This window comes from Seriola lalandi, unplaced genomic scaffold (genome assembly GCF_002814215.2).
Source record: "Seriola lalandi dorsalis isolate HSWRI2012SDOR001 ecotype SW California unplaced genomic scaffold, Sedor1 jcf7180002054419, whole genome shotgun sequence".
Taxonomy (NCBI): Eukaryota; Metazoa; Chordata; class Actinopteri; order Carangiformes; family Carangidae; genus Seriola; species Seriola lalandi.
Window position 1 is genome coordinate 236860 of NW_019524972.1, and position 25800 is coordinate 262659.

Here is a 25800-nt window from a genome sequence, read left to right on the forward strand (position 1 = left end):
GGGGTGGGGTGGGGAGGGGAGCACCGCTGCAGGGCCAGTATCATCAGCATTCCTGTTTGAAGATAGGCCACGCTGTACAGCATTAAGGCATCTAATAGACGCAAGCTGAGAGCAAAACAAACTGATACTCACTGAGACAGAGAGGGAGAATAAAGAAAAAGGAGAGTCACTTTTGCCCCCCCTCCCTTCCCTCCCCGTAAAATAATATGGGTAGGGGCATAATTTGAGGATAGGCAGATTATTGCAACCAGAAATGACTGTGAGGCAATTCTGGTTCATGTTGTTACACATACTCAATAATCTAAACAACACATTAATGTGCTGCCTTAATTTGTAATACTGCCTCTGTGGTTGAAAACAATTTGTCATGCATTGGATTTGTAGGAATCTCATTTTGGATAAAGCATTTAAAACAAATTGTTTAATGAATGCTGGGACATACATCCAAACGTATCTTTGTTCAGTTTATCTGTTTGGTTGGCAATACATGCTATACATCTGAAAACTTGTGATTCCAGAAAAGACATCTGATTGCCTTTTTGCCGCAGCCTTTACAAAGTCAACTTTTGTGTTATTTTCTTTTCATTATTTGCAGAGATTGTTGTTGAAAATGTCTTCAGACAGTTGGCCTTGCTCTTGAACTACCCTGCACAAAGTTGAACTCACTCAGCTGGCGCCATCTTGTGTCTGTGCGTGGCTGCTGGCTGCTCGCTGCCGACACAGGTGCATAAAATTCAATGTCACCTTTTCTCCCTAGACCTCCTCACTGTCCCCCAGCTGTCACCTGAGCGCTTGGCAGCATAAGGTAATAGCATCAAGATGCAATCAAGATTATATGCTTGTCACTCATCCCATGCACTCAGTGGCTTACAATGTGTGAAGCAGACACAAGATAAAGCCTGTGCACAGATGGGAAGATAAAATGCTCCTAAATATTCATCAGTTCTCTGACTTCAGCAATGCAAGCCCTGAACGCTGCCATTAGATGACTGGGAAGAGTAACTGGTGAGCACAAGGGTTGGACAAAATGAGTTGGAATGTAGAAATGCAAAGAATAAATAGAAAGAAAAAAACATCTGAAAATTTTAATCTCTCCCTGTAGAAGCAAATTTTCTGTAACCACTTTGAATATTGTGGCACTCTTCCTTACTGGGGATCTGAAACAGGGTTTGCAGCTGTATATCTCAACTGAACAGAGCCTCTGCTTGTAAGCTACATCCATATTGGCAGTTTATTTCCATGTTTACACCGTTTCATATTCTTTGCAATAGTAACAGGATTACTTTGTGACAAACGGTAATTTGTGGAATTCCCTCATTTCAGTTTGAGGATTTTCTTTTTCCTCTGTCCCCGTCTTATAAAAAAAAAAAAAAAAATGTTTCTGTATTCTCATCTCCCCGGAGGTTTGATTCCAGAAACCCTTCAGGTTTTCGAGCAGACCTCTGTGAACGGCCAGATAAAGCAGAGCAAGGCCTGGTGATGCAGGCAAGAGGGACCACAAGAGAAATAATAATACGCAAAGGAATCCACTGATGAGCACCCTTTTACTCCACAGGCCAATCTCACATTCACCAAGTAGTAGAACATGCACTTATACACACACATAATGATCATTTGTTGCCATGCCACATTTAGGGGTAATACCAGTTTGCAATTTCTTTCAAATTTCCTGAAATCTACGCATAAAGCTAATGCTGTAGTGTAGTGTAGTGTTTTAGACTTTTAAAAAGATAAGTTTGGCATTATTCTAGATGTTTTTTCTATTGTCAGCAAATCCCATAAAAAGATCAACTAAATGTGTTTGTTAGTTTCTCAATACTTTCCAACCTCCCTACCCTGTCAGTGGTTCTCAGCCTGTTGTTTCCTGTACTGAAGATATAAAACAGATCACAAATATATAGGGATTTTTTTTTTTGTTTTTCTAAAGAAATTTCCTAAAGCAGTGATGCACTATAGATTTGAGCAAATGTTACTTAAACAGAAGTAAATGGTGTATTTGTTGGGGACTATTTTCAGCTGTGGATTAATATGCACTAGTGAGCATTTATGGCAGAAGGACAGTGTGTATGGGACTACCTTAAAAATAAACTACAGTGCCCACGTTCGTCATAAGGAAGGAACATTTCGCCCTGTGCAAGTGAGGCTCATAATGTATGTTGAAAACAGTGGAGGTCTACAACAAATGGGAATCAATAAAAAGGCTTTGGCTAGCCAGCCACGACTTCTCAGTAAGATCAATTTATTGAGCGTTTTTAAGGATTTGTTGACAAAAAAAAAAAAAAAAATACAGGAATAACCACCATCTCCTTGAATGTGTTTTTATTGTTTTTAGGAAACTGTTTTCATTCATTTTGAATTGTATAAAAATCTTACTGTAAAGACTTCAAACTTGCTCGCGATAAGATGAAACCCCCTGCAAACCGTTAGATAATTTTATTTGTCAGTTGTTGGTTAGACCTTTTGTGTTCAGTGTCTCAGACAGTAATTGTCTTCCTTACATTTGTGTCACAAGTCACTTTGAAACATGTCCTCAGTGTGATCATGCACTTTATGATTACATTGTGAAAGAAATTAGTAAATTAATATAAGTGAATTAATGTATGGAAATTAGCCTGAGTGCCACCGCGGGTCTGGTTCAGTTGATCCCCAGCTGCATATGTTGGTAATCACCGCTGCCTCTTGGATTCACTCACAGGCACGCAATAAACAACCTGCTGCCAGCACCCCCTACGCTTTTGTCTAATCTGCCGTTTCACTGGGCTCTAGTTTGACGCACAAATATGAAAGTGAATCTCAGCAGCAGAATGCACAGAGGCACATTAACTAGGATAGGTGCCTGCACACTAAAGCCCCACACATTAAGTCTCGGATTTACACTGGGATATGATTCCCTAACTGTCTTAAGAGTTTGCTGCAGAAGTTTGCTGCAGAACTCGGTGACCTCAGTGACCTGCTGCCTGGTATTGTTTTTAAAAACCTCATTCATTACATGTCTGAATTAACCTTGAATCATTCCGATGATAAGACTGTGATTAGGTAACAGGGTTCATGGATTTGTTAAAAAAAAAAAAAAAAAATCATATTGTTTACAGAATGTTAAAGTTACATTTAACCTTTGGATTCAGTTAACGTTTGTGTTCACTCTAGACTTCTTTTTCAAGCTTCCTTTGACATCCTTTGCTGAATCTTGGGTTAATGCTACCACCTACTGGAATAAAGAATGCACTGCTAACAGCTGAACTATCACTGTAAAATCATTTCTGGAGTATACCACACAGTAATGGTAATTTTATTGCCACATTAGTATGTGTTTAATAGCACCAGAAGCAGTTCTTTTTTTTAGACTGCAAACTAGTTGCTATACTACACGCAGGTTTCTTTTTTTCAGTGTGCACATACATTTTTTTGACTGTATGAGATCCAGCATTTACCACTGATGTTCCTTGCTTAGGGCCTAAAGATGAACATTGTAAATAGTACTTAGTGGAAAAGTAGCTAATGCACACTGTCATGGAAACAGCCCTTTAACACATTTACTTTTTTGAATTTGCAGGTGTTGTTTGTCAGTCTGGGTGCTGTATTTGTGACTTTGAGTAAATATGGTTTCCAACCTGAGATAAAATCACAGGTATGACAAGATGATTAACAGGATATGAAAGCAGGACAAATATATCTCTGCAACACAAAGTCAGAATTTCCTCTAATCTTTTCCTTTTTTTTCTCGTGAATTATTAAATAATTTTAACAATGTAAGCCACTAAGGTTTATTCCAGTAATTGAATCAGAGAGGGAAAATGTCTTCGTTCATAGCTCATAGACTGTGACAAGAGGCTGTAATAGACATAGCTTTGTCTTAAGGGGTCACAAGCCATAAAGGTTAAAAGTCGTGGCCATACATTTTTCTATAAATTTATTGAAAATGATCATTTTGAATAAGCAAAGGTATTTGTAAACACGCCACATACTTCTTACTATGAGCTAATGGACAATTTAAAACAAAATCAACAAATTCATGTATTGGATAATGATATTGCTGTCACAGTACAGAGGCAAAGCAGTTAATTTACCAATTTGTAATTTAGCCTCCAGTATTATTTCTATAAAGACGGCAGATGTATTGCATCCGCTCTTTGTACTCAGTTAGTGTAAGTGTAGTTTCTTTGTGTTTGTTGTGTTCTCTGTGCATTTTAGTTTTGACACTTTCAATAAGAGATCGTACTTGAGGTGTGTTGCTATGGGTGTACATGGGTAGAGTAGAATGGCCAACTCTCTTTGAAAGGGGGATGTAGGGGCCAACCTGGCAACCCTGCTTCTGTCAAAATCTCATTGCAGAGTATTCCAGTTCCTGCTGGGAGTTGCACACTGGAGTTAGCGTCTTTGCACCTGCTAGAAACAGAACTGCAAGCTAACCATGGCAGGAAAGAGGGCATTAGTAATCCTGTCTAAAGGTGCAGAGGAGATGGAAACTGTTATTCCTGTGGACATCATGCGCAGAGCTGGGGTTTGTAACTCGTCTGCAGACTTTATATGGCAATGCTGTGTGTGTGTTAGCAGTCAGCTAGCTAATGGTGGCACAGAACAACACAACTTAGCCAGCTGGCTTTGGTTAAATTTAGCCAGCCCTTCAGTCCGGCCAAAACGCTGTCATGCACATTGTAATGTATTTTGGTGTCAACAGCTTTCACTGTGGAAACGATAAGCGTCATTTGCAAAGGGGATAGCGTTAACATGAATCAGCTTGCTAACTGTTGAACTAACAGGAGGAATAGTTACTATTCAGCCATTTACAGTTTTTATCTTTTGTTAGAATTTAATAACCTGTTTGGGTTACTGTTGACGCACTCACAACCTTTAAAGTGAATGCAGACAGGGGCCAAGTTAAATGTCAAAGTCCAACGCCATTGCAACTCTCCGCCATTTGATATCTATCAAAATAAAAGTCTCCGTCAGCCATATGCAGACAGGGTGCAATGTCTTGCAATTATGCTAATTCTGTGCTTTTTTTTTCCCCACTACCCACCCAAACCTGTAGATTGCAGTGACGGTTGCAGGACTGACGGGCAAAGAGCCAGTCCAATGCAGCAGAAACGTCGTCATCTGTCCTGATGCCAGCCTGGAGGATGCCAGCAAACAGGTTAGGTTCAGTAGCTACAGGTGTATGCAAAAGAAAATAAATATTTTGTTTATGTTTGTCTTCAAATGTTACTTTTTATTTCATGGATTTAAAAAAATAGATAAAAATCAATAGTCAAAGTTGCATATATATATATATATATCACGTATGTATAATATGGGGGTGGGGTGGGGTGGAAGTACTTGGCTTTGAGGTTGTGTGGCAGCTAGTAGGACAGGAAACATTGCACAGGTTTAGAAATGAATTCTACTAAATATCAGCAAATTCTGAATCCAAATGTCCTGCAGTCAGTCAAGACACTGAAGCTGCAAAGAGGCTGGTTTCTACAACAGGACAATGATCTAAAGTCAAAATCCACCATGAACACCATGAACTGCTTCAAGAAACACAAGCTCAGGAGTGGCCCTCAGAGTTGCCTGACCTGAAAATTACTGAAAATCTGTGGGTAGATCTTAAACATGCTGTTAGTGCAAGACAAGCTAAAAATATCTCAGCTCTGCAGGAAGCGTGGGTGAAAATTCATAAATCAAGAATAGAAAGACTCTTAGCTGGCTACAACAAGCATTTGCAAGCTGTGATATCTGCCAAAGAGGGGGAGTACTAAGTACTGACTTAGCAGGGTGGCCAAACTTGTGCACGTCACAATTACTGTTTTTTTTTTTTTTTTTTTTTGCTGGTTTCTAAGTTCATGTAATAAGAAGTAACATGGCATTAGCATTTAAAGGAAGGCTAATTTAGTTAAGGCTAAGTCTTTTTCTTTGCTGCTTGTTGTATTTACCAATTCTCACTGCAAAAATCAACAAAATGTAATTTTCCCAGGAGTTCCTAATGTTTTGCACACAACTGCACCTTCTAACACTGTCATTAAAGCCAGACGTAAGATTTCAGAGCCACATGACGTATTATTTATTACTATTTGTTTTTTGTATTGTATGTATATGTTCAGTTTGATAAGCTCCATCAGGCAGATAGATGATGTCTGGTGTTATGCAATGTTAAACCTTGTCGGTCTCCATCTATTATGGTCTGTTTCCCAGGGTCCTTATGATGTGGTGCTTCTGCCAGGAGGTATGCCAGGGGCCCAGAACCTAGCAGAGGTGAGAAATACTCAGACAAACTGCATCTAAATGGATCAGTCTTTCCATGTTTTGATCTTCTAGGGTTCCAGTCACATGGTCTAGCCCCATGGTTCTCAAACTTTTTCTGTCACAGTGCCCCCTTTCAGAGGTAGAAAAGCAACACAGTGTAATCGAAACAATAATCAGCAGATTAATCGATAATGAAAATAATTGTTAGTGGATTGAATATGTTTCTAGCTTCTCAAATATGAGGATTTTTAACATATAATGGTAAATGAAATATTTTTTGTTTTATACTCTTAGTTAAATAAAACACATGTTAAATGTTCATTAATATAGGACTGCCTCTGGCCCCTCTGCGAAGATGAGTGAGTGTAGAAATTGGATGAATGGGGAGAAGAATGAACCAAGTAGAGATGATATTTTATGTGCTGTGTTTTTTTAGTATCATTAATTATATTTGCATCTTTTAAAAAAAAAAAAAAAAACCCAAAAAACATTTTGGGTGTTGGAATTGAGAGTACACGAAAGTGTCCACTTATGAAATATTCTCTATTATTTTCACATCCTTCTGTACTACATGGATGACATAAAAGACTCTTTTATAAGTAAAACTTATTTAATATTCTAAGACCATGTTTAGTTTAGATATTATTGTTAGTGTTTGTGTTTAATACATCTGTGGTTGGAAACAGTGATTGCCAGGTTGTTTCCATGATTATAGCGTAGTCGGCACACTGTGCAATCACATGGCCTGCAGATGGCTCACGGTGCATCTGGTTTTTGTGCTCTCTTGCAGTCTCCTGCTGTGAAAGAGGTGCTGAAAGATCAAGATGGCAGAAAAGGCCTGATTGCAGCCATCTGTGCAGGTACATTTTGAGAAAACAAACCAAAGTCATAATTCTACAGGAGCAGCATCTGATAGTGATGCATTTCTATCGGTTAAAGTTTAAACATGACATGACCTCATTTTTGACCACCATGTTGTGCTTTTATTCAAGTACATGTGAATTACACAACCTACACAATGCTGTTAATTCTGGAGCTTTCTGTGTAAAATAGCATTGTCATAAGTAATTGAGCAATAAATACTGCTGATGTTTTCCATATAAATCAAACCAGTTTGACAAATTATTGATATAAACTACCGTGTGACCCGTAAACATTTTTACCTAGAAACAACGCTAAAGGTGTGATATTTTGGTTTTGAACATATCAAGCGACTGTTGTGCCAGTAAATGGGATTTGGATTTCCTCGCAACTGGAATTAAAGATCTTGGACAGAAAAAAGGTGCAGTGGTTCAATGCACATGGCACTGAATCTGGAGGATTTTCTGGTATTTTAGTAACTGGATGTGCCCTTAAAACCACACACCTTAACCACATATTGAAAAATACACACCGTTAACAAACAATGTGCTTCATTAATTTATGGCCATTTGTGACCTGCTTTTGGCATTTGAGATGAAAGGGTGAGGGTTTGATTAATAACTGTCCCTGAGTGAACCCATGAGCACTGACATTTTATTTGACAGCCTCTGTATGCAGAGAAAGGACATTGGAAGGGCATTTTGAATAGGACAGGGGACCAATGCGGCAAAGTGGATTGAAGGGTGTCCTAGAAAATTACTGAAATCCTCACAGGAATATACAGTTTAATGAACCTGCCAGCAAGAGGGACAGTGGCAAGACTTATTATTCTTCTGTAACATGAAAATTGTTATCATGACATATGAAAAAGGTCTGTTCTAAAAGGGCTTGATTGAAAACCACATTAATAATAAGTGTAAAATTTGCAGGTTAAGTTAACCATTGTGTAGTTCTCTTTTTGTGGTAATATTTGTTACATGCATGTAAGGTCATGTACACAAAATACAAATACATCATTTTCAAGATTGATCAGATGATAGAAAGATGGGTATCATCGTCATCCTTCTCTCCATGTGTGCCCTGCTGTCTGTCTCTGGTTCTCTCTCTCTCTCTCTGCCAGACTGGCGTCCTTTGGGTGGGGACTTGCTGTAACAAGAGTAGCTTGGCTTTAACTGGCAGACTGCTGTTCTGCCAGGGGAAAGTGTAATCTTTAGACTGTATGGGAAGACAGCCAAGGAGCATAATCAATACCTTTCTATTTATTAACAGTTTTTGGAGGAGCTCACTGCAGTGCTAGGACGCTGCCAAAGTTAATGCAGCAGCAGTCAATGCCTTGAGCCTCTCCTTTTTTCTCTCTTTCCAATGTGGTGCAGAGGAGAGAGGCTGAAACTGTATACTGCATGTGTATATTTTTAGAAACAATGGTATAGTTGAGGACACCTTTAGGACATAGTGTTGTCATCAAATATTCTGTATTGATATAATTCATTTACAATACTAATTGCAGTCAATAAAGTCAAATTCATCAGTATTTTACCTTTGACTCCTGCAACCTTTGTTTAAACTGCATAAAGATGAAAACTTGGACTAACAAGCAACAGAACATGTTCTGAAGTGTCACTTTATAAGAGGAAGCTGTTAAATGAACCTTACGCAGCTTTGCTCTCCTGCAGGTCCTACTGCTCTTCTGGCACATGGCATCGGCTACGGCAGCACAGTCACTACACATCCAGCCATGAAGGAGAAGATGATGACTGGAGGTAATAGGAACATATGTTGAAATGTAGTGCTAGTGGCTTTAACTTTAATTCAAAACAGAAGGAATTGTAATTTTTTACAAAAGGGCAGTAGATGGTGCTGTACTAGCTCTATCTTTCCTATAGAAAATCATGCCACTATGCAGTAGAGGAGAGCGCACCACTCAGAGGTGAAAGCGGATGCAGGAATTTGACAGAACATACTAGAACTGGGTCAGCTGAAATAGTGATAGATTATCTATGTGGTAGTGCTTATAGTACCCTGTGGTGTCTAACATGTTTGGCTTTCAGCCTGTGGCTTGTAGCTCTCATGTTGTGATTATCCTTATGGTATTGCTCTTTGTGTTTTTTTTTTTTTAGATCACTATAAATATTCAGAGGCTCGAGTACAGAAGGATGGACATTACATCACCAGCCGTGGGCCAGGAACCAGTTTCGAATTTGCCCTGACAATTGTAGAGGAACTTATGGGGGCTGAGGTTGCAGCTCAAGTCAAGGCTCCTCTTGTTATTAAAGACTGAATGTAGCTGTGTTCAGTTACATCCTGCAAGCAGCACTGCCTGTCATACAAGCCTGGCATTACTGAAACGGCTTCTCCAATGTAGCTGGCACAAGTAGTCAAAGTTGCTAGTGACAAATCGCTCTCCCAAGGGGACATAAAGATGTTTCTGTGTCCTCCCCTAGTCTTTCTCAGTTAGCAATGAAAGGCACCATGTGTTATTTAACACTGAAATACAACTAGATAGTCACTGCACAGGACTTCCAAATGAGATTAAATAGATTTTGTTTCATTGTAGTTCTCCCACATGCTTACTCATTATTCTGATTGCCTTTATTGTTTCACTTGTCATTAAAACATTAATGTGACGAATCTCTGTTTGTCTTTCTATACTGTATATTTATACTGGAGGTCACTGTGACTTGTTTTCACATGCCTGCAGTGGTTGTTGACGCCTAAATATAGGCTGCATAATGTAATGTATTGTGAGCGCTACTTAGAACGCGGGAAGCAGAATCCGAATAGATTGGCAGGTGAGCTGGCCAATGAGAAGCCTCGACATGGCTGCAGTTGTATTCCAACTGACCAATAGCGGCTCGCCCGCAGCCAGGAGGGCGGGGTTATCATGCAGCGCGTGGTAGTTGTGTCAGAGCAACAAAATCCAGAGGGTCTTCACAGTCAAAAAGGAAGAGACGGATTTCGACAAAGGTAAGAGACTGGAAGTGTTGTGTGGGCTATTTACACTTTTATCAACGACAGTGTTCCTCCGAAATTGGTTCAATAGCGTTTAGATATTCTCATGTTCGCTGTTTAATGTTGGCAAAGCAGTTTACGCAACGTTAATCACGGTAACTAGCTACTAACGATATCGAAATTGACAAGACATTTTAACGTTACCGTCTGTTACTAACACGACAGCAACAAGGACAAGTGTTAGTTGCATCATTTTAAGAGTGGGTGTTTGAACCTAGCAATCATTTTTGTTAAGCCGTGATTAACCTGCTAAGTGTGCTGAGTGGTGAGCCTCAAGTTCGCTGCAATTCATGGAATAATAGATTGACATCAGCGTCTCAAATTGACCGGGCAGAGTTATAACATTAGCCCGAGATAACGCTCACTACCATGTTCACAATTCAAAGATGCTCTCAGACTGAGCACACAAGAAACACAGTGAAATCAGGCTAAAGCCGTATCTTATCACTGAGAGATCGTTCTGCAGATGTGACCCGACATGGAGACGTCAGTCCCAGAAGCTCCCCATCCTCAGCAGCAGCAGCCGCAGTCAGATTGTGCTGCATACACTGACTGTAGCTAATACAGTGCGGCAGAGGCCAGGTTAACTCCTCCATCAGCCCAAGACATCTCCTCCGTGACAGCAAGAAAAAGCGCTGTCAAGCACGTGCAACTGACAATATGATAACCTAAAAATCTTTATAGCAAACAAACATGACAAGAGGGAATATCTTAATGTCGAGGTTAAGGTCACGATATCGATAATGGCTGTCTTTAGAATGACTTATTTTTTATAAAGACATGCACTTTATGTCTTATTAATTTAAGAAGGTACCTGTGTGGAGCCTGTCTGCCTGCAGCAGCAGCATTTTGCAACATGAATTGGCTTCACCATAGTGCTGTCCTCATTGACACCACGAGGCCTGTCAAGATTATGCTCATCATTTTCATTTGAGTCCTTAAAACAGGAAGAACTGGAGGTGTTATCGTCACCTCTTTCACTTTGCATAGACAGGAAATAAAGTGCAAGTTCTTTTCTGGCAGGCTGCATTTTTCTCAATTGCTGGGAAACCGCCTCTTAGTCATTCTTAGCAAAGCATGCGGTACCACAGCAAGTCAGGGGTCATCCAGATTCTGTAGGAGGGCAACTCAAGTGGATTTTTCATCCACCATTGTACAACCAAACAAAAGTGAGCCAAAAAAAGACTGCGAGACTATGTTCCCATTGCAATGCATCAACAGGGCATTGTTTACTGTTAAAATCACATCACATCAAGATCCAAATCATCACAATCATGAGTGTGCACCTGTGCATGGCTATTACCTCTGGGTGCACCATGATAAGGTTCAGGCTAGTTGTTTGCCCTATGAAAGTCTTCAACATTTTAGATGGGGCCATGTCTGTCATGTTGAGGCAACATCACTACATTGTGTGCCTGAGCCAATATGTTTTATTTGTGTGTTTCAACATTCAGAACTAATCTTTGCCATTCCCTGGAAGACGAACATCAGTGCTCACACAGTGTCTCGATGACAGTTGTATAGCATAGTCTCATTAATGCTATGTTTTTCAGTTGGATATTTCTGGAACGTTAACATTTTGCGCTGTTGCACATAACATGTTAGAATTATTCTGCTTGAGCAGCTGTACAGTAAAGAGCTTGAGGCTTGACTCCCTATTTCTGGATGGGGCAGAAGAGGGAGGGGTAGGGGGAGGGTGAGGCTGAAGTCACTGTGACTGAGTCATTGGTTTAGCTAATGATGCAATTAGAGTGCTGCACTTTGCATCTCCTGATTAGATCCCCTACTCACACTGGCCTGCAGACAGTGAAGACTGAATTTACTTGCCTGACTTGCTTCAGCAGATACATTTCACAAGGTAATAGAAAGTTTGCAAGCAATTTGGATTACATGAAACATCAGTATTTTTCTTTGTTTCATCAGTAATAAATGAATAGATTTTTCAATCTCTGGCACTTCACCCAATGTGGGATTTAAATTGTAGGTCTTGCCGATGATACAATTTGGGACAACTATAGGCCACAGATTCCTAGCCTTAAGTTTTGAATAGAATAGACATTTTACATCATATCAGACTGTGTGTGCATCAGCGTAATGCAATGACAGATTATATGTTTTAAACTGATTGTTTGGAATGGTTGTTTTTATCAGCCACATTTTACTCCAATTAATTCCTCTGGGGGACTTTGTTTGCCAGAAAAATGGTTTGGAAAAAAATGCTCTGATGGGCATCTACAAATAAGTGCAGACTTAATTTGTGTATTTTTAGAAAAGAACATGGCAAGGTAATTGCATAGATACTTTAGACTTTTATCTAGAACATTTTCAAATGCAAAGGTTAATGAGAAATGCTGATCTCAGCTGTCCAAAGTTACACTTATCTCGCTGATATTAGGTTGTCTGCACTGCTCTTGTAATTAGTGTTTCCATAAACAAAAAAGGACTTCAGGGGTATGTGAGGACAAGCATTTGAGCTTTCATCTAAATAAATCTACATGTATGTTTTTATTGGTATGTAGTATCCATACACTGGCTCGGTATTTGCACCGACTTCACTAAAGTAATGGAGAATCATCCAGATGTGACCGATGCACATCAAATAGTAGTTGCATTGTATTCCGCTTAGGTCAAGAACAATTAGCAGAACTAACAGTTCTGACCTGAGGTATAAAAGCGAATCCTAAACCAAAAGAGGAAGAAAATTACCTTATTCAGCTTGCTTGTTGTAAAGAATAACTGTATTTGTTTGTTTCCTGTATGTTAGTAAAGGCGAGCAAATACACAGAAGTGCAGATGCTGTGTCATCCCATGGTGACCTGCTAGATGTGCAGCATCAACTTATTGGTTGTAGCTGAACTTTTTCAGTCCTGGGATAATTGGTGATCAATTCATTCATAAACTGTAATGTCAAGAAAACTGTATAACAAGATTATATTTCTATGGCATAATCACCGTCCGCTATGAACTCAAGATTTGAGATCTGAGACTAGCTCAAGGTCTTTCCCTTCCATGTCTTTAGATCATCTGACTATGTATGAAGCTTGGAGTCCAAACCTATTACAGTAGAATGGCATCATCACCCTCTTCTGTGTCAGTCTGAAACATCTGCCAGTACTGTATCTTTACACTCTCATCTACCAGGTCAGGAGCTGACTGATTGTGTGGCTTTCTGTGTTGTGCAATAAGTTACAGAATAATTCCTCAGCTGCTGTAATTTTGTTTACTTAATGCCTGTCACTTGTTCTGTTGTCTGTGGTAATCCCAGTGAGACCATGCACAGACTGTAGCACTAAAAGCCTAATGGCCTTCTCCTCAGCAATACCCAAAGGACCTCAGTCTCAACTCAATATGGGGTTGAAAGAATAACCAATTGCTTGTAAACAGTTGTGTTAAGTGTTGTATGCTGAGTGATAATAATTTACAGGCCACTCCTGTTCCCCTTAATTTTTCTGATAATTATATTTGTAGAATTAAAATATTGTGCCATGTCTAGTTAGACCCACAAATTCAAAATCATACAAAAAGGTGTATGTATCTGAAAAAAATGTTGCTCTAAAAGTAATTCTGGTCAAACACACCACCAAAACTCAAAAAGCTGTATCGATATATCAGTCAATTAATTTACAGCTTAAAATGATCCTATCACTCTAAAAAAGAATATTTGAATTGTGCCCATTACATTACAAGGATGATTCATTTAACTTTTTTTCAATTTCAGGACAAATGCAAAAACATGTCCAAATACAGAAAGTGTTGTGACTGCAGAAACTTGTAAAAACTAGTATCTAGCAATGAATCAGGAGAAGCACTGATAAAGCAGTGTTTTCTAAGTGTTGCATCATTCTGCACCAAGCATCAAAGTTATATTATAGACATATGGTGAAATTTGAGTTAATGAAGTGATAAATATCGTTATCTGTACAAGTTCCTGTATAATATATATATATTTTTTAATATTGGACATTATAAACCTCTGCTAGTCACAACTTGATTTGGCATTGCATGTTCCCATAAGATCTTCACAGGTAACTCACTGATCTACAGCTCCTCCACCCTGCTATGGTTCACCTGTTCATTTTACACAATACAGCTGTACAGTGGAAACCTAAACTAACTAATGTACTCCTATATTAAAATTACAAAAGCTATTCCAGTTTAGATTATGTATTTTTGACAGCAGATATCTTTAGATTAAGAAAATTGCTTGCCTCACAAGCTATAGATTTTGTACACAAACACAGGAGTGGCACTGTAGAACTGTTGTAGTAGAAAGATTTGAAAATTTTCTCTTCATCCCCTGCATGAACAAAATACAGTTTAAATGCATTTCAGTCTGCAACACACTTTTAGAGGCATGGTCCAACTGAAGCCCTGTTCAGACCTAGCATTAATATCTGTCTCGGGTGATCTGATCACAAGTGGACAGCTCTAAATACGGGTGTGGATGCACCCAAGATGCATTGAGAAAGTATTTGAGGTCCAATCACTCTGACCACAATCTTCTAGCAATGTGAACATAAATGCGTTCTGGGCCACATTGAAGGACCACCTACTCTACTGACGTCCTCTGCCGCAGTCCAATTAGTATTGCCACAGTTTCATAATGAACCCAAAATATTTTACTATTTCAAATGGCTAAAACCTTATTTCAGTGTAGAGCTGCATGCAGCACATTGATTCAGTCAACCCCTCCCTGCACCGCTTGCTCTCTCTCTCTCACTCACTCACACACACACACACACACACACACACACACACACACACACATATTCACAATGGAATTGTCTGTCACAGTCAGACTGGCTAAAAACAACAACGCGTACACGTTTATTCAGGCAAGTGAGATCCGATGATAAGTGGTCACTCGAGATGCATGTGGAGACACTTTCTAATGCTAGGTGTGAACTGATGTACTTAGAACTGACCACTTGTGATTGGATCACTGAAGACACATGTTAATGGCAGGCCTAGCGCCAAAGGCAAAGAAAGACAGTTTAATCTAAGAAGGATCGGTCTGCTTGCTGAGGCACTCTGATGCTTGCAGTCAGTGTGGATATCATTAATTGAACTGCTGGCTTCTGTTAGTACAGCTGGTGTACCTCGAGCACAGTGGGTTACAATTTTGAAAGTATCTGTAATGGGTAGCGCTGATAGCAGTCCATTAAAAAATGCTTTAATTTGCTCAAATAGCTGTCCTGCAGATTGGCATGGGCTATTTTAATTTGCATTTATTGTCTTGCTGTACACCGATTGACCTTGACCAGGCATAGTTAAGTGTAAAAAAAGGAAGTATGGATGTTGTCGTACATTGTTGTGAATTGAGATTTTGGTTTTCTTGCAGACAGTTTTTGGGGCCTCAACCAATACCTTGCAATAGCAGCAGGAAGAAATGGGTTAACATTAACAGACCGATTGTTTCTTGAACTGCCCAGCAGCTGGTATTGAGGAGGACAAACACTCAAGCACCTGGCATGATCACAGAAGCAGCACCCTTCCCTTATGCAGCTATCTGGCAAAGCTCCAGAGCCTCACATGCAGACTACAGGCTTACCGCACTAGGCATACACAGTACAGAGCCAACCCTCACATCATTCAGTATGAATGTGGAGTCGCAGGTAGGAAATTTTGGAAGACCATGTTTGAGAGTGTATTTATGGGAGTTAATGGACAGAGGATTTTGTAGCAGACTTAATTTTTTTTGTCTAAGTTGGCTTCCACTTGCAGAATCACACATTTTAATCCATTTTGTGAAATGCATCACTAAATGCTTTTGTATTATTATTTTGGAGGACTGAATGGAGTTTTTGTGCTGTCAACTCTCAGAAACTCTTCACAGGTTGTAGTTACTGTTTGGGTGTGGGTGAAGATCTCTTGCTGTGGCCCCATTAGACTGTCTGGCAGACACCGCACCATGCTTGGTGTCATCATGACTGGAGAGGAGTGAGCTGCAGAGCTGTTGTCTGACTGGAAGCAGAAGCTGGAGATGCCGTGACTCGGCTTGAGCTTAGAAAGAAAGGCCAGGGACAGTGGTGCGCAACAGTGAAGCTGTAGCTGTCCCTTCAGGCTCTGGGAAACATACACACATACACAGAAACACATACACATGCAGGGTGAGGGTGAGGTAAATCCATTAACACAAATCTAAAGGAAACTGATCTTAACACTAAACTGACAGCAAACGGTAATGACAGAGGTAGAGCACATCTAAGAATATTTTTTCTTGGTAGTGGAAATGCTTAGAAATCAGAGACAAGTTATAAAATGCAAAAACTCATTTTTCATTACCATAATTTATGTATTCTTCTCAGATTTGCTGAAAAAGTTCATAAACAACCAGTTTCAGAACTGCATACAACGCCACACATGATTAGATTACCATTTACTTGGCTAGCTGTGTACAGTTACATAAATTCAGACTGGCTGTGCTCTTAATGTCCTGAAAAACTGTGCTGCACCTTTCAATTCTCTCGCCTGTGCACTAACCTCATCTATACACTGATACCATACTGATAAATGTTTCTTGGCCGAGGCTAGACAGAAATGCATGATGGGACTTGGGATGTGTTCCACTTAAAAGGCGTCATCTCTGGGCCCAACTACCTGCTTGGCCACCTGTTCAGTTACCTGATGCCCAGAGCAATCTGTACTGAAAAACCAATTTGAACAAATTTGTAATTCTCTGTATTTCTCATCATCAATGGTTACTAGCAACCAATGTACCCCTAGTGTTCTTACTATCATCAGTCAACTTTTGCTGCCCCACTCATTCTATCTCAGTCTGTCTCCTGCTCTCACTCTTTATCTAATCACCATAGTATAGTCAGGTAGGCGGTTTCATAAATGTTGGTTAAATATCAATAGCATTAAGTGAAATTTCCATCCTTGCTTTTTGAGAGCAGTGGGTTTATAGCACATTGATTCATGCTAGCATTACTTGCAGATTCGTGGAACCATAGGAGTTTGTTAGCAGGTGGTATGATTAGTATCTTAAATCTTGCATTTTCCCATTCAAAGTATATTCAGGAGAATAAAATAGGTAGCTTATGTATACAAGGGTGCATTGCATTTGATGTACAGTAGTACATATTATGTATCAAATTATTGATTGTTGTAGTGAAGTAATCCTCTCACTTGACCGCCCCCTGCATGAAGGTTGAGAGTGCATAGCTGAGAACATACCTGGGCCTGAGAGGAAGACGCTGCTGCATACAGGGTGCTACTTACTGGAAGGTTTTTTTTTTTTAATGTATTTATTTATTTATATACCTTTTTTGCAAGATTGATGTCAAACTGTGTATGTATGTTTCATTCTGCCATTAAAGGATATAGGATTTACAGGGGGTTTTCTCAGTGTTTGCATAGAGCTTGGTAATGCCGTGTAATGTCTCTTAGCCATAGCTAGCTTTCTGACCTCTGTTCACTTGCTATGCAGCCAATAAGTTTAAGCCACTTTCAGTGGAAACCATGGATTTCCTAGTACAAGGAAGGACTGTCATGTCATTGATTTTAAAATGAACACACATGCTTCTTGCTTGCTTTCCTCTGGCCCACACTTCTTCTCTTTTACCATTTACAGCTCACTCTGATTCACTGAATGCATGCTTACTCGCATGCTGACAGTGCAAAGGGAGCTGTGTGCGTGTGTGTGTGTGTGTGTAGAGGAAAGAGGGAGGGGCATTTCCTTTTAATGCATCTGCTCTGCTCAGTGACTCTCCAAGCTCACACATCTATTCAGTCTCTTCTCTCCGTCTCTTTCTTTCTTACCTCGTGTTCCCATTCCTGTTCACTCTGTCTTGTGTCACTTTTTTTTTTTTTGTCTTTCTGTATTTTTGTCTTTCTCATGTCAGACATACATGCTCATCTCACTCAGACACATAATCTTGGTCACACAGGATCTCACATTCACTAGTCTTGTATCTTTCTCCTCTCCTGTTTTCATGCTTGGATTTTGGCTCCTGCTCCTCCATCATAGCTACTGTATTCTGCATCTATTCCCTGGTTCTGCTCACTGCGTCAGAAATCAGCAGCAGACTGAGGTGGGTGTTTCAAGAGCATCATCGCTAGGTCTGATGCTCCATCTCTCTTTCTCTCTCTCTCACCCCTCTCTCTTCCTGCCTCTCTTCTCACTTTGCTCTGTCAATGAGAGTCGGGATGATCTTGCTTGTGTTTTCTTACAGGGGAGCAAATGCCGTACTATCTGTATGCAGCAGCATTTAACATTGTCACACAATATGCTAGCGAGGTAGCATATCTACCTATCCAGATCTCCCTGACTGTCTCAGAGCTTTCAGGACAGTTGATAGGGCTGCTGCTGCATTGAAAACTGTCTTTGCATACCTTATTGTACTGGCATGTATTTTGCTCTTTCTCTCTTCTGTCTCTACTCCATTACTCTCCTCTGTCTGGATGTCTGTCATGTTTTATGCATGCCCTGTCCTTTTGAATTCTTCCCAGAGACTTGGACATGCTGTAGGATTTATAAAGAACCGCCTTAAAATAGCCAGGGTAAAAGGCATAGGTGCAGACTCACGCAAAAATACACATCCACACACATGCGCATTCACACAGGAGGTTCGATTCCTTTTCACCTTACCTGCCCCACTGCTGCTGCTGCTGCTGCAGTTCCATCTGTTGCAGTTGCAACAGCCAGCAACACCCAGAACCAAGGCTTAACTGTTCCCCAATGTTGTGATATGTGTGTTGCTGAGAGGTTGTGACTGTCATCTGTGCCTGGCCGAATGTGTTACCGTGTCATTTAAATGTGTGTTTGTGGGTGGGTGTTCATGCCGAGGCTGATTGTTGTGTGCCAGTATCTCTGCATGCCTGTGTGTGCTTGTACACGTGTGTGTGTGTATGTGTGTGCGTGTTAGTGTGCGTGTGTGCACACTCTTGTATACAGTATATGTGCTTGCCTACCCATGGGCTCTGGTCCAAGAGGAAAGCAGGCTGCAGGGGTTCAGTTTGGTGCAGTAAGCTGTTGAATGCTCTGTAAGGAGCAGAAAAAGGCAGATTCATGTGCTGGTGTGTCCTTTCACTGGGCTCTATATTACAAAGCCAGCTGGCTTTTTCTGAAATGTCTGCATTAAATTTGTCCTTGAGTAGCCTAACTCTTAACAGATTGAGCTTGCTGTTCTTAATACTAACTTTTAATTTGTAATATCAACAAATAGGCTTATGATGAAAGAGACAGTAGTGCTAAATGCACTGATGAGGCCCAGCAAACAATACTACCAACAATACTTCAAACAGAATCCCCTTAAAGAAATGCTACAGTATGTGACAACAGGAGAGGCTGATTCATCTGGAATTTGTGCTTTGGTTAGATGTCATTCCTCATACTTGTTATGCTTGAAACAAAGAAGATGCTACTTTTTTGATGATGTTGCACTTATACTGGACCTGCTGATTTTAAAGCATAGACACATTTCTTTGAGCAGTTACTGCAAAGTATTAAAAGAATGGAATAGGATAATACTGAGACCAGTTAATTCGTCAGAGGTTTCATTTTCATTTCATTTCAGGCAAATGTCTGTCCGAGTTATAGCCAAAGCATATTATACATCACAAAATAAATCAACACACTATGGGTAAATGTGAGTAGGGATATCACAATACCAGAATTTTGATAATCTGTACCAATACCGTTGAAATTGGATGATTTTCAATACCAAAGTCAATATCAGCAAAAAACAGAAAACAATAGAGGCTGCTGCACAGTGTGCCAACACACATGCATGCATGCATGCAAGCAGGGCTACACAATTAATCTAAATATTATCGAAATCGTAACATGACCGAGCGCAAATCCAAATTGCAGGAGCTACAATTTTTTTGATAAAGGTAAAATGTGTCACAACATAAGTGAAGCATTGTGGTGCTACAGAGGAAGGAAAGGAACATGTTTGTTTGGTGTAAGACCCCACAAAAATCATATCATGATAATTTTTATAATTTTCTCAGTGAAAATAAAATGCAAAAATGACCATCGCGACTCATATTGCATTCGCCAAAATAATTGCAATATGATTTTTTTTGTACATCGTCCAGTCCTAGCTTTGAAGTTAGTCACTATCTGCACCGGGTCACCCATAGTAGGATTAAGATTTAAAATTACTTTCATTATTGATTAATGATTGAATGAATACTAATGATTATGTTTATTTAGGATTAATCATTATGTTTTGTCAGACCAACAGGCCAATCCAAATATTCAGTTTTCTCACCTAGAAGAGGGAAAGCAAACAAATATTTACATCTGAAAAGCTGTAACCAGTGAATGTTTGACTTATCAAAAATTGTTGCTGACTCATTTTCAGTCATTTGACAACTTGTTTGTTATTATTGTTTTAGCTGTAATCCATGGTACTCTGCAGACATATCTTACATATGTTAGAGGGAAAAGTCTTTAAAAGTCTCTTTGGGTGAGTTACATACATAACACATAGTGAGGTGTAAGTTATTATGCAGACAGTATAGACATCTACTACACAAAAGTGACTGAAACATGTTTGACATTTCACTCAGCCCTATCACTAATGTAGGTCCTGACTCTTTGCAGTTTTTAGAGGTTGATCTGCTTGATGCTCCAGTGGGGGTGTTTCCTAAACTGAGCTCAGTAATCATTCTGCAGTTGAGATTTACTGACCTGTCTAGCTTCATTAGCCCTGTTTTGGAGCTCCCAAGGGGCATCAGACTCACACATACTCACATGGACACACATTCCCACACAGGACCTCAGTGAAATGATCAGACACTTGTTTAGCAGGTGTTTTTTCCTCCTCCTTAACTCCCATATTTTTTTTTATTGACTTTTGCTGAAGTAAAGAGGACATTGTGGTTATATTAGTCTTGATAAGGGTAGAGCTGGTCTAAAAGTTGAAAGAATGCCCTTTTCTAATTCTAGAAGCCAGGATTCAGTTATAACTTAAAACATTAAAGCCCCTGAAAACATATTTTCTCAATCAGCTTCCTATGTGCAAAAGTGTCTAATGTGAGCATACAGGATTTAAAACAGTTTTGGTTGTTTCACATAAGCATTTGGTCTGTGCTGTTTTGTCAGTGCTCTTCTCACGAAGTAGTGGGTCTGGGTTGGAAAAGGTGATATCGAGTACTTCTGCACATCAATCAGGATTTAGCATTATTTCAATCAAGATGTGATTACAGTCATGGATTTGTTTGCTTTTGTTGCCAGGCCACTGTCAAATCTTGTCAAACCACACCCACACAGTCTTTATTAGGCACACATTAGCAGGGTTTGACTGTTAAACTTGAATACCCTTAAAAGTTGGTAAGACTAAGTGCACAAACAACTTTAAATATGTGAGAACAATATGAGGATATACACTGCAACAAATTCTGTTGACTAAAACATTTCATCACTAAAGCTCCAGTGCAGTAGGAAACCCTGATGTGAGTACTAAGTACATCTATTTGATAAGTGCAAGTAGATCAAAGCATAGCATACAGAATGTAAACAAGCATAATGTAAGATTTGAAACATAAAGTTTCTTTGGGCTTTAAGTAATGTCATAAGGTGGAAAAAGTTAGTAGATGTAGCTGGAAAAAAATAAAAATATTTATTTATCTCTACTACATTTTGTTGTCATTTATAGTTGTGTTTCTCTCCTCTGCTTTGTTTCACCTTGTATGTGTCTTTGCCTCTCCCCACACACATGAAGCAGAGCAGAGGAGAGACTGGTTGACAACTCGTTACGTTAAGTGCAATAAAACCTTTCCAACAAGTGTTATAAATCCCTCTAAAACCAAAGATGGACGGATGTCGACCTAAATGTCTGAAAGAAAATTTTTCACACGCAAGAAATGAAGACTGACCACCTTTCTGCATGCAACACCTGACCACAAACATCACAGATTGAATAAGCACAGCACACATTTTCACACATACAAGGTACAGTTAGTGTTGAGATACAACAGGGCTGCTTTCCCACTCTGATGTTCTCTGATCTTACAAAGAGTCAGAGTGATCATCAAGATTTATGTTGCCATGTTCGTTTTTTCAGGGCTTCTTTTTAAGTAATGTGTGCATGTCGGACATGATTTGTGAGTCTAGATGCGATTGACAAAGCCCAAACCACATTAAACGTGATATACTGCAACGCTTTGTGAACAGTCCATGTGAATTACAACAACAATATTGCGAGTGTGAATAACGATTTAGCACGGATTGTAGTGGTTGACGTGTGTATGTGACTTATGAGACATCGTGCTGTTCGTGATGGCTGAGTTATTGGGGTCATGTCTGTATTTGCTGCAAATACTTGAGATTGATTAGAAAGCCTCAGTCTGAAGCCTGCGCACTGTGGGATTTTTTTGTCCTGATTCTTGACTGCAACATTAGTAAAACTGCTGTAAAAATACTGTGTTGCCTGCTTAGCATTAATCACTGACTTGCACCCATGATGTGATAACCATTTATTTTATGCTTACATGATGCACCTTAGGCTAACTCACTTTGGTTTAGTTCAGTGTAATGTGCACATGATAGTGTTGTGTGTGAGTGCTTTGTCTTTGGGACATTAGGGGAAGTGGTAAGAGAGCAGATGCTTTGGATGGTGTCACCGCCTGGTCATTTTTCTGTATGTGCACTCCTCACCCAGGTCCAGGCTATGTCTCTTCTGCTCCAGGGTCCTTCACTTTTCCACAGCTCATGTGGGCTGCGCTAGCTACTCACTAGAAAAAAGGCTCTGGCCCATCTCCATTAGGTTGAACCAAAGAGTAAATAGTTCAGGAAAATAGGTTGAGAGAAATCTAAGGCTATTAATTCTCACATATGAAAAGAATGACATGACTGGGCACAAATCTGTATTATGTATATGCATTACAATCAAACACACATTAGCAAAGCTGCATTATCGATATAAACAAATCTTGAACACAAAGGAATTAAATCACATCCCTCTGTTGGAGGTTTGTCAGTCCTAATGTGTCTGTGCTGCAGTGAGAGCAGAGGGCTGGCTGACCTGGCACATAGCTCTCAGACAAAGAAGTGGGAGAGGATGAATATAGATTGATGGAAAGAGAATTGCGGAGAAAAAGAGCAGAGAGGAGACAAACCTGCCAAAACGCATATTTACTTATTTGTTAGCACTTGTCGAATGTACCCTTTAGAGGATATCCTGCAAGATCAGAGGGGATTATGTGCTTGATTTTCATTTCAGTATCTTTTTCTGCAGCTATCAGGTGGGTGATAATGTAATGTTATTACTTACCGTTTCTTCAAACAATCATACTGTGACAAAATTCTACTCTTATTTACTGTTGTCAAAGGTCTTATTGACAGCGGTAAATAAGAAAACACTCACTGCAATGAGTAAGCGAGTTTGTGAAAGAGGGAACTCTGTGAACAAAGCCTCAGTATTTCATGTTAGGTTTGGATATAAAGTAGCTCACTACTAAGGGCCTTGCCTGCCTCTCTGAGTGAGAACAGTAGGTTTGACTTCTGAGCCCCTATGTTACCCCTGTGGCTTAAAGTTTTTAGATCGCTGGCTGGCCTCGTTTGAAGACAAGATGCTTGTGATCTAAAAACTGTTTCCCTCAAAACTTTCCAACCATCCATCCTCTCTGACTTTGTACTGTTTCACTGTGTTGGTTACTACCATATTTCTGATCAGATTGTCTATGTGTGACAGAGTTTTCCCTGGAACAAAATGATGCGGAGGCGGTAACATCCTGATCATGTGCTCACACGTGCATGTGTAGCACGTCTTCAGCTGACTCAAGAGAACACTTTTTACAAGCAACATATTTGAGGAGTTCTAGTGAATCCTGGGGAATTTCCAAAAGGACAATAATAAACTCACAGCATTTTTCACAATTTCATGACATATCAAAGACTACAATAAATGAAAAATTGAAAAGAAATAATCAGCGCCTTTCCCGGTGCACTTTGCTGATTATGATGCAGCGCCACCGCATCGGTTCAATGCTACAATTGCAGTTACAAATGACAGAAATCCACTGAGTGCAATACTTGTTAGAAAAGCGTTTGTCAAGAGCAGGAGGCGGCACTTTAAGTAATCACAACTAAGCAAGTATTGTACCAAATATTGTGCATATTAATCAAGTAAATGGATAATAAATATTCACTTTGAATTATTTTTAAGAGTAGCAGAAACATAATATTTATTATTATTATACATTATTTACAATTGCTATAGTAAAGAAATAAAAATCACCAGCATGAAAATATAATCCCTGGCATGACACCGTTTCACAAAGAGACACCACTTTGATCAGGAGATCTCGTTTGAAATTTGTATGCGACTGGCAGATACTTACCCTCATAGGCAGCTAGTGTCATGTAGGTCACCTTTGTGATAAATAAGTGAGCAGGGATATCAGTAGCTATACACTGTGCTCTTTGGGCATTGTCAGTTTGAGGCAGCATTGTCACTTTCAAAGTGGAATGCTCCAAAAACTTTGACAGTCAGGTCTTGGTGTGGCAGTGATCTTTTTTTTTTTTTTTTTTGTCAGCGCTCATCTGCTGTGTTGTAGTTTCACAAAGACACAAAAGTTGAGGCAGAGGATTTGAATCAGGGATTTTCACTTTCACTTCCTTTCAGTATTAATATAATTATCTTTTATTCAGCAAGTCCACTTTGGCCTCCAGAACAGTTTGAGGCATGGATTCATCCATGGACCCTGCCTGAATTTAATGTGTCACAGTTGCTACAGCTCTTGTGGTGGCACATTGGCATCCACACATACGTCATCCCAGAGCTGCGATGTTGGGATTGTGGGGACATTTGGTGTAAACTGAAGTAACTGTCATGTTTAGGAAACATTGCCCTGGAGGAAGTTGCCAGGAAGGGATACACTCATTTAGAAATAACGTTTATGTAAGTGGTGGCATTCAGACAATGCTCATTTGATACTAAGGGGCCTAATGCTTGCCAAGAATATATTCACACCCCCTATACCAGCTTGGGCTGATGACACTGTCTCTGTCATCAACGTCTCACACCACAACTTGGAAACTGTTGGACAGGTTGAAGTTTTTTCACTCTTTGGTCATCCAGGCTTTGGTGCCGATGTGTCCTCTGTCATCTTCTTGTTAGCTGAAAGGAGTGGGGGCTTCAGGAGCTGAAGCCCGTCCTTATCAGTGTTGATGAGATCTGTTGTTTTGCTTGAATACTTTTGAATTGCCTTTTAAGCTTTTTGGTTTTCTTTTACTTCACATCAACACTCACTAAACATCAGCACCCACTGAATAGTCATTTTGTTTTCAAGCATTAAATTATATAGACTGTTATGCAAACAATAATGTTGTAGTGCTTCTCGCATATGTGGGCTGAGAAAGGATGTATAGACATTGTCAGGCATTTTGGAAACAACATCAAAGTAGGAGGCAATAAGAGTTTTTCATTGAGATGAATAGCGTTGCTAGTGTCAACTGTAAAGCAAGATGTTTTTTAGATTTGTGCAAGACAGTTTTTGTTTTGTCAGTTGTTTTGTTGCCATTTGCCCTTGTAACCACAGTAATTCAACAAATACTGTTTAGAATAAGGTACATTATTCTGAAGAGACAGTAATGTACAGTGAAGGGCTACTTAAAACAGGTTGAAAGACAGATGGACGGCACTGTAGGAGGCAGAGAGACTGTCTGCTGGCAACACAGAAACACAATATTGATATTAAGATACTGAGATACATAAAGATGGAAAGCATTGACATGAGACAGGACTTCTG

The 25800-nt window shown here is 39.7% G+C and overlaps 2 protein-coding genes across 4 annotated transcripts in view; both read left to right on the top strand.

Annotated features, from left to right (window-relative positions):
- Positions 1 to 4323: 4323 nt before the first annotated feature.
- Positions 4324 to 9707, top strand: park7 (parkinson protein 7). Its single transcript, XM_023410248.2, has 6 exons — positions 4324 to 4501; positions 5033 to 5134; positions 6172 to 6231; positions 7013 to 7082; positions 8757 to 8843; positions 9201 to 9707. The coding sequence occupies exons 1-6, from the start codon at positions 4412 to 4414 to the stop codon at positions 9359 to 9361; spliced, it is 570 nt and encodes a 189-aa protein (XP_023266016.1). The 5' UTR covers positions 4324 to 4411; the 3' UTR covers positions 9362 to 9707.
- Positions 9708 to 9963: 256 nt separating this feature from the next.
- The window catches only part of kcnab2a (potassium voltage-gated channel subfamily A regulatory beta subunit 2a), an 83487-nt gene continuing 67650 nt past the window's right edge, over positions 9964 to 25800 (top strand). For 2 of the 3 annotated variants that reach the window (XM_023410246.2, XM_087175147.1), the window contains exon 1: positions 9964 to 10047. The gene's annotated coding sequence lies outside the window, so the exon portion shown is untranslated. Of the gene's footprint in view, positions 10048 to 17827; positions 18129 to 25800 lie in introns of those variants that run through there. The other variant, XM_023410244.2, reaches the window with a different exon arrangement.